This window comes from Calliphora vicina, chromosome 1 (genome assembly GCF_958450345.1).
Source record: "Calliphora vicina chromosome 1, idCalVici1.1, whole genome shotgun sequence".
NCBI lineage: Eukaryota > Metazoa > Arthropoda > Insecta > Diptera > Calliphoridae > Calliphora > Calliphora vicina.
The window spans coordinates 84,047,148-84,060,789 of NC_088780.1; the positions used below are offsets into that span (position 1 = coordinate 84,047,148).

The 13,642-nt window shown below is 26.6% G+C and overlaps 1 protein-coding gene across 3 annotated transcripts in view; it reads left to right on the forward strand.

Moving 5' to 3' along the window:
• The window catches only part of abd-A (abdominal A), a 46,378-nt gene extending 44,315 nt beyond the window's left edge, over positions 1-2,063 (forward strand). For all 3 annotated transcript variants that reach the window (XM_065515048.1, XM_065515049.1, XM_065515050.1), the window contains exons 5-6: positions 305-528; positions 1,043-2,063. In XM_065515048.1, coding sequence (XP_065371120.1) covers positions 305-528; positions 1,043-1,387 — 569 coding nt within the window. In that variant the 3' untranslated portion in view covers positions 1,388-2,063. The remainder of the gene's footprint in view (positions 1-304; positions 529-1,042) is intronic.
• The last annotated feature ends 11,579 nt before the right edge of the window (positions 2,064-13,642 follow it).

Below are 13,642 nucleotides of genomic sequence, written 5' to 3' on the forward strand. Positions count from 1 at the left end.
CAGTTCTGATTCAGAAATACCACCAGCAACAATCCCAACGAATTAAGTTAAAGTTACCTACCCCTTTTTTGTTGGCCAAATTGAAGTTTATTTTGCCTCTTTAGTATTAAAGATAAAATCTTTTGAGTCATTTTTGTTTTTGTTTACCATAAGTGTGTGTGTCTTTTGTAAATTGTTTTAAATGTCATCTTATTATTTAAGTTTTTTCTTTGGTTAATTAACATAAAACTAATTTGCATATTTCTTTGTTATAAGTTGAACAATCTTAAAAAATATTTAATAACGTTTGTTTTCTTGTTTCCAGGTCCCAATGGTTGCCCTCGTCGTCGTGGTCGTCAGACTTATACACGTTTCCAGACACTGGAATTGGAGAAAGAATTCCATTTCAATCATTATTTGACACGGCGACGAAGAATTGAAATCGCCCATGCATTGTGTTTGACCGAGAGACAAATAAAGATTTGGTTCCAAAATCGCCGCATGAAACTTAAAAAAGAATTGAGAGCTGTCAAGGAAATAAATGAACAAGTAAGTTTTTTATTTTAATTTATAAAATTTAATGAATACATGATTTAGAGACATATGGAAATTAAGGATCTGGATTTGTAAAATAATACTCAAACATTATTTCAAAAATGTGTGATTTTCATACATAAATTTGAAAATTGTTTTACGGTCGTGTTTCTAAATCAGCTCCTAAGTGTTTTTCGTAAACATTTCAAGACTATTATTTCGTTTTCAAAGTTGTAAACTGATTCGATAGTGACTTGAAGCTTTCAAAATGTAGTATTAAACCCAAACTGTTTTTTGGGCTCTAATTTTGGGACAAAGACCTCATAAATGGAAATAAATCCATGTACACTTAAAAAAATAATATTGTGTCCCTATTTTTGGTAAATTTTTTCGATTTATCATCAAAATCAATCTGGCAATGCTGTGAATTGCATTTATACTAAAACTTTAGAAACTTTCTTTTATTAATTTTAAAAAGTATTGCCTTCCTTAACTAAATCTTCTATTACTTATTTTCCTCTACTTATAGGCTCGCCGAGATCGTGAAGAGCAAGAGAAAATGAAAGCCCAAGAAGCCATCAAATCCGCCCAACATAATAACAATAAATTGCAGCAACAGCAGCAGCAACAACAGCAACAACAACAGCAGCAGCAACAACATCAGCAACAGCAGCAAGATCATCATTCAATAATCGCCCACAATCCCGGCCATTTGCATCACTCCGTTGTGGGGCAAAATGACTTGAAATTGGGTCTGGGCATGGGTGCTGGACTCGGTGTCGGCGGTGGACTCGGTGGTAATCTGGGTATGATGAGTGCGTTAGATAAAACAAATCATGATCTTTTAAAAGCCGTTAGTAAAGTAAATTCATAAATTTCTTTAAATCCGATAAACTAAAAAACCCCCTTTAAACATGTACTGAATAATAGAATTTGATTAAAACAGAAAATACTAAAAAATTAACTAATAAAATACTACTATTTAAATTAAAAAATTCAAAAAAAAAGAAGAAGAATGAGTTAAATGAAAAACAAGTTGATATAGTTGCAACAAAATACGTAAACCTTTACATAGTAATTTTAGTCTGTAAAAGATCTTTAAATCTCTATAAATATTTAAATTAAACTAAACAAAAAAAAAATATTAAATTTAATATAAAATAAAACAAATAATTATTTACATTTTATAAATACCTATAAATAAAATAAAAATTTGAGAAAAACAAAAATTAAATTATATAATATAAAGCCAATATACATAATATATACATATATACTTACACTTACGTACATAACTACTCGTATATACTTACTACATACACTTACACTTACATACATACAAGAAACTACTTATAAGTCTAAACAAATTCAATTCAATTTTATTTTAAATAAATAATTTAAAATGTAGTAAACAAGTAAAAAGATTCAATTTGAATATTTATTTGAATGCTAAATTTAAGTTAATTATTGGCAGAAAACAAAAAACAAAAAAAGCATTAATAATTAGAAATAAAAGTACTGAATTCATTTGCTTTAAAGTAGTTTTTAAATTATATATTTTAATTTCTCTAAGTGTATTTTGTAATTTGAAATGCAGTGCATTTCTTTACACACTCTTAAGTATTTTTTTTTATTTTTTTGTAATTTTAATTTTGTTTCTTTAAGTTTTTCTCTTTATCCTTTTCTCTTTAAACAATAATTATAAATAAATTGTTTTTGTTTGCTTTACTATTAAATAATAAAATCTCAAAATTTGTTTAATTTTTTATTTTTGTTAATATTTAGTTGAAATGAAATTTGTATAAAAAAACTAACTTAATTTCGTCTGAAACTTTTATGCCATATTTTTAGTAAATTTAAAAATTTATTGTTTTAATTTTTATTTCTATAATGCTATAAAGAAGAAAATACTAAAAATCGTAATCATTTTAAAATGTTTTATTGACTAAAGTCCCGGTTAAAAAAGGCTGAACTTGGGGGAAAAGTTCATATAAAAAACTTGAAGACATTTGAATTGAGGAGGATTTTTTTGGACGTGGTGTAAAAGAATCGATTAATTTACTTTACAATTTCGATATGAGATATAAGATTTTGGAAGAAATGTAGTTGGAATAAACTAATCAATCTATAAGCTACTTTTATTTTATGATTTTTATAAAAATTTAAGTCTATACATTTTCATACATATTAGAAGTACTTTGATTATTTTTATAAAGTCCGAATCTCAAAAACATTCTCTATTAACTACCATCAGATAATTTTCTCACAAGGACTTCCAAATATTGAATGAAATTGTCTAGATATTTAAATTAGTGAAAATAAAATACACTTTTGTTATCCCTTTAACACAAGCAAAGCAAAATTTCCAATGTAGTTGAACCACTGAGATGTGTTTGGATTGTGTATTTCTAACTTATATGATTTGAAAAAGAATTTCAGATGCTGAAAATATTGTTATATGTTTTATACACAGAGAAAACCGATTCGTAGTAACAACCGAATTTGTTACCAATCGAATGATTCGGTTGTAAACATAGAATATTTCGGTTTTATGAACAGAAAGTAATTTGATAAAGAAGAACTACGGTTGAAGCAACCAAAGTTATGTTAAACCTTTTAAAACAGTTACCCAAAACTGTAAAATTCGTTCACTAAGGTAGAATCATTCGATTGGCAATAAATTCGTTTGCTATCACGAATCAGTTTTCTCTGTGTAGAAAACATTATTATATGCACTATAAATTTTATATAGAAAATACCGTTTTATTCAAAATTTTCTAAACAAATTATTGTTATATAAAAAATTTAAAATTTTTTTTAGAGAAAATCCAAAATTTTCTATTGAAGATACTTTTATACATACAAATATATAGCAGATTATTTGAAAATCCCACCATAAAATAAACAGTAGTGCAATTAACAATAGATTTACATATAAGCCCAACAATTTTTAGCCCCTAGAAGAGTACCACAGTACTTTTGAACAAGAAATAGTACCAAAAAAAAGTAGGATAGTATAAATTGTTCTATGTCTGATCCTTCCATTTAGTTTGGGAGTATATTTATAAAACTTTGAGTAGAAAAGCTGTTTTTCTATGGCCTTTAGAGCGAATTGAATCAAATTGTAACAGGGAGAATCGTACTTTTTTATACAATTTGTCAATTTTTGTTTCGTTGCTTAAATTCAAAATTGTATAAATTGCTAAATTACTTAATTTTGGTAGCAATATTCCTGCCCATCTTCCTTTGTAAAATTTCCTAATTTTTGTAATTAATCAAATGATAACAATAAATTTTTAATCGTGTTTTATTTTCAGTTTAAACTAAAAATTAAATTATTTTTTAATGTTCCTTTCTAAACAATTCTTGTGTTGATCTCTGTCACATTTACCCTCAATTCAAATGGCTTTCGACGATTAAATCTTCCATTAATCAAAAAAACTTAAAAGATATTTTAAAACTTTAAAGAAAAAATAAATGTATTTTATAACACAAAATCATAGATATTTGGGTATGTTACATACAAAAAACATAATCATCATTGCAAAGGAGTAAAAATTTCAATAATTTAAAAAGAAAAATATGAAACAAATACGTAATTATGTCGTTTGCCAGTGACTAAAAATTAATTTTAAATATAAAAAAACCGAAAAAACGTAGTTTTTAAAATATATTCAAATAATAATAATACAAAAAAAAAACAGTAAACGAAAAACATAAATGTACACGCTAATTGCTTTAAATTAATACAGCAAAAAGAAATATTTACAAAAAAATAAAAATTGTTAGATTGGCTTTCAAACTAAAACAAAAGCAAAACAAATGATATAATAATAATAAAAAGCCAAAAAACCTAAAATTGAAATTTAAAAAAAAGAAACACAATCTCAAAATACGTATTAGATAATAGGGCCAAAATTAATGTAAATTATAAATAATTATATTATTAAATATATACATACTATATATATATATTAAAGAATTATATTATTATTACTACAATTAATATTATTAAATTACAAAGAAAAGAAAAACACTTCCGTTAATTAAAACTAAAAAACAATACAAGAAATACACATAAATACGTACACAAAAACAAATGTGAGTGAATATGATAAATAAAATTAAAAAACAAACAAATAAATAAATAAAAATATATATTAAATGAAAACTAAAACTAAATTCTATTAAATATTTTACATAAAAATATAAAATTGAAAGAGAATTGGACAAAATTTAAAGTGTTTTTTAAGATGACAAACAAACTTCTCACTCGAAACTAAATACGTAGTAGTCTGCAAAAACAATATATAAACTGAAACAATACATACATACATACAAACATATATACAATATTAATATAAATAAACAAATACATACATACTGACATACACACACAAAAGAAAAATCCTTTTAATGTAAGTTGACAACCTTTCAACCCTATTAAATTATTACAAAAAACAACAACAACAAAAATGGAACGAATGAAAAAAATAAATAAAAAAATAAGAAAAATAATAAATAAAAATTATTTAAAATCTTAATAAAACAAAAAAAACTCTTGACAAATCGTTTTCTTCCAACCTCCTTAAAGAGAAGCCACCAACCCAGTTTTATTCTTTCCTGTTTTATATGTTTTTTTATTATTATTATTAAAGTGATATTAATTATACTTTTTATAATTTATCATATTTTGCCTTAATTTATTGAATTTTTATTCTGTTATTCTCTAATCTAAACATAATTAAGTTTTCTGTTGCAAATACTTTCTCTTGCTGCTTTTAATTAATTAATTAGTTATTATTATTTCTAAATATTAATTGTTGTTAATAATTTTTAATTAGTTTATATTATATGAATATACAATAATATTACAGTTAATTTGTATGTTTATAAATTGCGTTTATTTCTTAAATTAAGTTGTAAAACATTTGTATTATTAATTATTATTATTATTATTTTAATTATAGAGATATAATTTTTTATTCATGTGTGCTCAAACTCGATAATGCAAAAATTAAACAATGAAAAATTTACTTATGAGAACAAAAAATAATTACAAACGTTTTTTTATTATTCTCCATACTGGTAGGACAATTTAAAATAAAATATAAAATTCTGAAATTGTTCTGCAATATGACATTGAGAATTAAATGTTTGACTTAAGTTCTAGATTTGCAATTGGTTAGGAAATATAGAAAATATATGTATAATATCGAATAATTACAATTTATTCGTTTAAGCAAATAATTTGAATATTGAGTTATTTCTTCTTAAAAGACTTTAAATTTGTAGAATTTTGAAAGTTAAATATTTTAAAGTATCTTTCAAGGTACTAAGTACGTCTTCGCCATGTTGAATTGGTTTCCGTGGGCCAATTAGCCAGTACAGTTGAATTAACTTTAATTTTATTTGGCTTCAATATGGTGGGTCCATGTTATACGGCGATCAAGATGGATACCAAGATATCTTACATGGCTCTGTTCTGGAATTTTGATATTATTTATCTGTATGAAAGGGCAACTTTCTCGCCTTAGAGTAAATGTAACGTGAATACATTTTGTTGCATTGACTTTAATTTTCCATTTGTCCAGCTATTTTTCCAAATCGCCGATGTGAGACTGGAGTTGTTCAGAAGCTATTGCGGGGGTTTCATGTGTAATTAAAAATGCGGTATCGACCGCATATTTAGATGTGTGAGTCAGTGGGCTCGTAGGCATATCTGTAGTATATAAAATATATAGGAACGGCCCTAGAATACTTCCCTGTGGTACACCAGTGGATATTTTTCGACGTAACGAGATCACATCTTTTGATCTGATTTCGAAAGATCTTTCTTGTAGTAATTTTGTATATTAGTCCATGTCACTTGAGTGAGATCTTTTCATTTTGGAAAAAAATGTATTCTATGGTTTAGTCAAATGAATTTATTGAAAATTATATTGAAACAAACATAATCTTCAGAAATGTTAGGATATAACAGTTTATTTTGGAGCCATCCAATTTAATCAGATATAAAATCCATTAAACCTTATTTTTCCAAAGCAATTATTTATGAGAAATTATCGGACACAATCCACCACCGATTTAGTTCAAATGTTTATACCAATCTGTTCTCAAATATGGACCTCCATTCTAACACTTTTCAAGTTCTGCCAATTTTTTCCCAGTTCCAAATTATTTTGACGCAGTTTTTTTGTTCTAGTCAGTCTTATCGATAAAATTTCCATGTAAAGTGTCCAAAATACAGATAGTATAGATTGATGTTATTGGGAGAAATACTAGTTGCTCAAACGTAAGAATCCTTTGCTCTGATTTGATTACTGTTAGTTCATTTTATAAAGCGAAATATAAAAAATATGCGTTTTAAAGTGCGTCAAAATAATAACACAGAAAAAAATGGTAACAGTTATTAAGCAATTGAAAAAATTTGTTCGAAATATGATTTTAATTTTCAATAATTTTTTAATTGAATATGTTTTTTTTAATACTCATATCAGCAATTTCTTTTAGATATTTATTAACAATTTCAGTTGTTAAAATTCAATAGGAATATTATATTGAAAGTAACAAAAATAAATGTGTCAAGAAAATAAAAATTGAAAAAAAATATAAACATTTTGTTGTTTCATAAAAAATATGTATGTTTTCTTTTGCGGATTATAAAGAAATTGGTGTATTCCAGATGGTAAGTTGAATAAGTAGATATAATACTGCAATAGGAAAAAATGGACATCGATTGGTGTATTCCAGATGGTAAGTTGAATAAGTAGATATAATACTGCAATAGGAAAAAAATGGACAACGATTTTATATACAAAACTCTTTTTTTTTAGTTGACTCTTTTCAACATAAAATGCGTCGAATGTAGAAGAAACTCATTAAGAAAAATACTAGAGGAACAATCTGTATAACCGTTCGTGGAAGGAGATACTGACCTGTACTTTGTACCAGTTCAAAAGGTGAGATAATGGACATAACAAGCTTTAACTATATATTTTAAATTTATATACATATGTATGTCATTATTATAATAAATTGTAAATTGGTTTATAATAATAAAAACAACAATTAAAACCATCAAATGCATTTTTAATTAATATAAGAAAAATCTATAATTAACTAGCAACAATATAATTATTCAATGTTACAAACTCTATTGTTAAAATTTTATTGTTGACTATTAACAAATTTTTTGTTTAATTTGACAAACTCGTTGTTAAAACATATTGTAGAGTGTTAACAATTTAAGTAACAGAAATATTTTTTGTATCTACAAAATCGGTTGTTGGTGCCTTTTCAATTAAAAAAATAATTGTATTGACGAAAATGGTAATTAATATGACAATTGATTTGTCGTAATTTTTTTCTGTGAAGGTTCTAGGATGCTTTGGTTATTTTTGTGAATCTTTTATTTAACAATTTAGTTTGTTCAATTTGAGGCACAATGGGACAGGGAAAAAATTGGCAGAACTTGAAAAGTGTTAGATTGGAGGTTTTTCGAACGTAAACATGTTCTGATTAAGATGGAATTAGGTTTCAATGCGTCAAAATTACAGTTTTGTGTGCCATTAAAACACACTATATAAACTAAATTAATTGCAATTATTCGATAAAAATGCGTATGATAAGGCTTTGAATTTGTGAGAAAAAGCATGTGATAATTAACTGACACAGGTAACAATATCAGTATTTTTTCTTTAAAAGAAAGTAAGTTTTTGTTTACAAAATTGGTTTTCAGACGAAACGATGTTTTAACGGTACTGATGCTTCAAGAAGCATCCACAATGGTTTGGATTGCGTTTAGCTTAAGATAACCATATCTTTCAACTATAATAAATAGTTTGGAGTTCCAGGAGTGCACTCAAATCATTTTGGAATAGCATCTCGAAATAAAATTTATCAGCATGTTAACAGATTACTAAGAACTGTTTAGTTTCAATAACTGAATTTTTAAGTTGTGGGCAGAGATCGAAAATAACTCGACCATATACCAAAAACCAAAATAGTGATTTATATTTTTGTGATAAAAATAAATCACTGAAAATAACAGTTATAAAATGATTTTTATTTAAATTTTTACAATAACATTAGTAATATTATGGAAATAATATGATAATTATGAAGTAATGAAGTCTGAGTAACAGAAATGATAATTTGTTTTTAAATCTTTTGATAAATTTTGTATATTTAAGCGTTGATTTGCATCAAATGCATTTTTGCGATTTATTTTTCCATTTCCATTTCGGTATCTGGTTGAGGGTAAAAAAATTTTATTTATGGTAATAAATTTTTTGGATTTATTTAGTTGGAATTTTTTTTTTTATCTTAATCGCAATATTTAATGTACGATTATGATTACGAATAATTACGTTTACGATTAAAATCGATTTGCAATCCCCATTTGGGGCAGCATGTTTATTTTGAAAACCATTTTTATAATTCGGTTAGTTAATGTGCTGAAAATTACAATTTTGACTGATTGATTTTAATTCAATTAGAACCTCGAAAAAAACTGTTAAATCAATACCTTCTTACTTGATTTACATTACGGACATCGTATCTGGACTGTACAATTTCTGCATCTAAATACATTCCAAGATGATACAAAATCATTTATTTTTCAGTGTTTTTGTGAAAAACTTAGTTCTGGTTCTACTGCAAATTGTAGAGGAGCCAGGAACTCAAACCTTGATTTGGTTTTGAGTAGAACGAGTTATTCAGAACTTCGCGCAGTGGTATAGAACAAAAAGAAGGAAAATAAATCTGTAACTTCTAAACGGTTAGTCCGATTTTAATGAAATTTCACATGCGCAAAGAGGAAGTATTGTCGAGTTTAAGTTTTGAACCAGGACCCAAAGACACCTCGAGTATGTTAAATTTTTAAAACGATCCTATTTCTTCATTTGGAATTACATATATAGAATCCACTTGTCGAGCTCTACAAAAAACCTATCAGAAGCTTAGGAGATATTTGCATTTAAAAATTATATTTTCAAAATTTTTACCCACCCTACTCCAGTTTTTTTTGTATAACAGCGGGTCCAAATGTTTTCCTATTTTCTCCATTTTTTATTTATTGGACTAACGGCAAATATATGTATCAAAAAAATATAAAACCAAAAAATAAATGTTTAAAAATCATACCTGAGTCCAAATTTATATGCATTTGAATTTAAAAAATAAAAAAACGCGATTTTTCTTTAGTCTTTTGGCAAAAAAGTACTTTTTTCTTTTTAAGTTAATCTAAAAAATGTCTAAGAAGATGTATAAGGAATTTATACAGTAAAATTTAAAAATCGCATAATCGATATAGAAATATAGTAACCCATTTTAGATGGCTCAATATGTTCTTAATTATTTTGTAAAGGGTTCCGATGGATATTATAGCCAAAAGACTTAGAAATCTCATCCAAACTTTTTTGAGAAATGCTCGATTCCTGATAACAAATTTCAAAATTTCATTGAAAAATATTCATAAATTAAATTGTTCGAATTATTCGTTATTCGAAAATGGTGATTTTTTTAATGCTTCGAAAAGTGTTGGTGTTATATATAAAAAAATATTCAAAATAATAGGACTTTGCGTCAGATAAAACTTTGAATTCGGTTTAAAAGTGCATTTGACATTGAAGTGATCAAGGCATCTTGATCACTTCAATCACTTCAACATCATATCTTTGATGTTACCCATTGCACCGTCCAAGCTCTAATTGAAGTATGCAAATATAATAAGGAGAAGCGCATTCAAAAATCCACAAACAATGGAAGCAGTTCCTTTATTTTTAAAATAGTTCTGCAGTATGATACGGGATTCCGGTAGTCAGGCGGTTTGTTAACCCTCTGTCGACCGACAGTATTTATAAGTACCATAACAATAATAAGCATACAAAATGAAAATAAAACATATTTAGACCCTTTTTGCCCAAAAGCACTTTGAAGTACACTATCATCTTTGGAAAAATATATATTTGTTTTGCAAACTCGCTTATCCAGAATAACGGTGAATTATTTCATGTTCTCATTGTGGTGTTTATTTATGTTGTAATGACAGAAGATACTGTTTCGTAAAATACCATAAAATAGCCTTGAAATAGAAAATTTTATAAAATTTACAAAACTAATCAATATATTAATAAAACGTCAATAAAAATCTATGAGTTTTTTATCTTTTGGCTGATGCTGACCCAATGGTACCAGGTCCCTTTCGGATCCTTGCAGGTCTCTTTCGGAAACTTGCAGGTCCTTATTTTCAATATTTCATAAAAAAAGATAAAACTTTTTCAATAATTTTAAGCCTTGGTCCACAAGGGGTTAAGGGATACCTCTTCATATTAAATTTAATAGTATTACAATCGTTTTCCTCTGTGTTGAAATTGGTCTACTAACCAAAATAAAAGGATATTTTAATATGATTGTGAAAAAAAATATTTGAGCATTTAATTTTAGCACCATTTGATCTTGATCATTTATGAACTTTTATGCACAGTAAATTATTGTATTTCAGCAATTTTATAGTTTTTAGCCATTTTTAATAATTATTTATTAATTAAAAAATCAAGTAAATTTTCTTAGATTTGCATTTTATTTACTAGCACAAATTTTATAATTAACCTTATGTACAAAATGTCATACAATAATTGACTATAACCACAAATAATATAAAAATAGCAGATGGATTCTGTTATAAGAAAAATCATAGCAGTTGAAAATCATATAGTATAGCGTTGCATTTTTTATGCGCCGTAATGTATCCTGTGACTATTTTCGTGATATATCCTGAATTCCATAAGACATCACAAACAAATTGACCTCGGGTCTTCCGATTTCGATCATATTTTAATTTAATTAATTTCGAAAAACTCTCAATTTTTATTTTTAAAAAATATTTAATAAATTTTGTAATTGTGCAACATTAAATATTCATATCTTTAGAAGATGATGTCGGATTTTATTGAATTAAGATTCATTTGAAAGATAATTATGTCATATTTAGAATACATAATAAAAAATACATTTTTATCAAAACTTCCACTCATGATGCACATTCAATTTTCAGAAGTGTTAAAACGTATTAAATTTACTAAACAATTAAATTAAAATTTGTTTGTGATAAGAAGGAAAACTATTCTTAATATTTCTTTATATACAACACCAAAATTTTTCTCTATACAAACGATTTACCATTTTTGTAAATCGATAATGGCTTGTGTATATTTGATGTTGAACTTTATTTGTACGAAAACATATGAACGTAAATTTTTCCCTCATAAACGGTTAACTATTTATACAAAATTATTAAAAATAGTAATTTGTAGAGTTTCGTGTTCGGTTTTAACCGAAACGGAAACCGCGGTTTTTCAAGGCCTAAAACCGAAACCGACAAATATTCTTCAGTTTTTATAATTCAAAATTTATAAATTATAAATATACTTTTTCATCCAATATCCCTAAAAACATATCGGTAAAAATATCTTAAGACTTCTTTTAATTGTATTACTATAATTGCTTCAGATGATGTAGTAGGCTATCTTTCGCAGGCTATGCAAGAAAACCTGTTAATAAATAATGAGACAAACTAATTTAAAAATATTGATCACACTAGAATTTCCTGATAATTAAACCAAATTACTGTTTATTTATTTAATTTAAAAAAAAAATAATACAAAAAATACTTAGTTGTTTTCAAATATCCACCCCAATTGGAAGAAAGAAATAGTACTATTAAGTCTCCCTTAGTGAATTAATACTAATTTAGGATAACATGTCTCTAGTTTCATGTTTATTGATTCATTGTAATGTGGATTCTGGTTCATTCGAAACGTATTATTAGAAAGAAAATAACTATAAAGACCTGCATTTTGTATTCCTAATCAGCATCATGATTCTGGCTCCATTATTATAGAAAATTATAAAGAAAGGTACCACTAAAGTCTCCTTTTGTGAATTCTAACTCATTCAGAATCATTTTGAAGAACGAAAAAGTACTCCTTAGTTTTTTTTAGTTCTCCTTTTTTGGTATTATAATACCATTGAGTCCCCTATTCTTGATTATTTCTTTACTGAAAAACATATTAGCCAACTTTAATGTACATGTCGTCGCCCCGAAGTTATCTTCACGTAAGTCCAAAAAATATTTTTTTGGGAAATTGAATTTAAAGTTTTAACGATTTATATAAAAAAATTGAGTTGAAAAAAGTGGTTCGATATTTCTGTATTATGTAGTGCTTGAAATTCTACATCGATTAGAGTAAAAATTTCCAAAGTCTTGGAGGAAATTTTTCAAATTTATTGTCATTTTTAGCTCCAAGAAAAATTTACCATTTTGTTTATGGCACATACGTGAAAATGTACTAATAAAAACTGCACTAATATTTTTCTCCAAAGTTATCTTCACGTATATGAGTTATACTTTCAGTATTCAAAATTAACGTATGTATTTAGTAAATCGCTCTGGAAATGTTATGGCAAATTCTAAGGTGTGTTTTTTTAAGCCGAATATAACTTTAAATTGTAAAAAATTTACAAAAGAAGTAAATTTTAATAAAAAAAAATGTTATTCAAAAACCATGATGATTTCGGGAATATGCCACCATGGCTATTTTTAATGAAGCGCATTATGGACTTCCAATTTTGGACCAGTTTGGAATTGAATTGATGGTATGTCACAAATAACACGCCTGCAAGGCGTCAATTGTTGTTGGTTTATCAGCATAAACTAGTGACTTCACGGTAATAATCGAAAATGTCAAATCGCTCGTCCTTGGAGGCCAATAGACAGGTCCATTTCAATAAATCGATGGTTGCGGTACCCATATGGCACGTAGCGCCTCCTGTTGAAACCAGATGTCGCCCGGCTATATATAATCCATATTTTCAAACAAAAATCATTGATCATGGTTCTGTAACAATCTCCATTGACCGCAACGCCAGCTCCGGCTTCATTTCTGAAGAAATAAAATCCGATGATGCCACCAGCATGTAAACCACACCAAACGGTGAATTTTTCTGGATGTAATAAAGTGTGTTGTGGATTGGTTTTACTCAATATGCGTCAATTTTGTTTATTAACAAACCCGTTAAGACAAAATTGAGCCTCATCGCTAAATGTAATTTTGCGATAAAACAG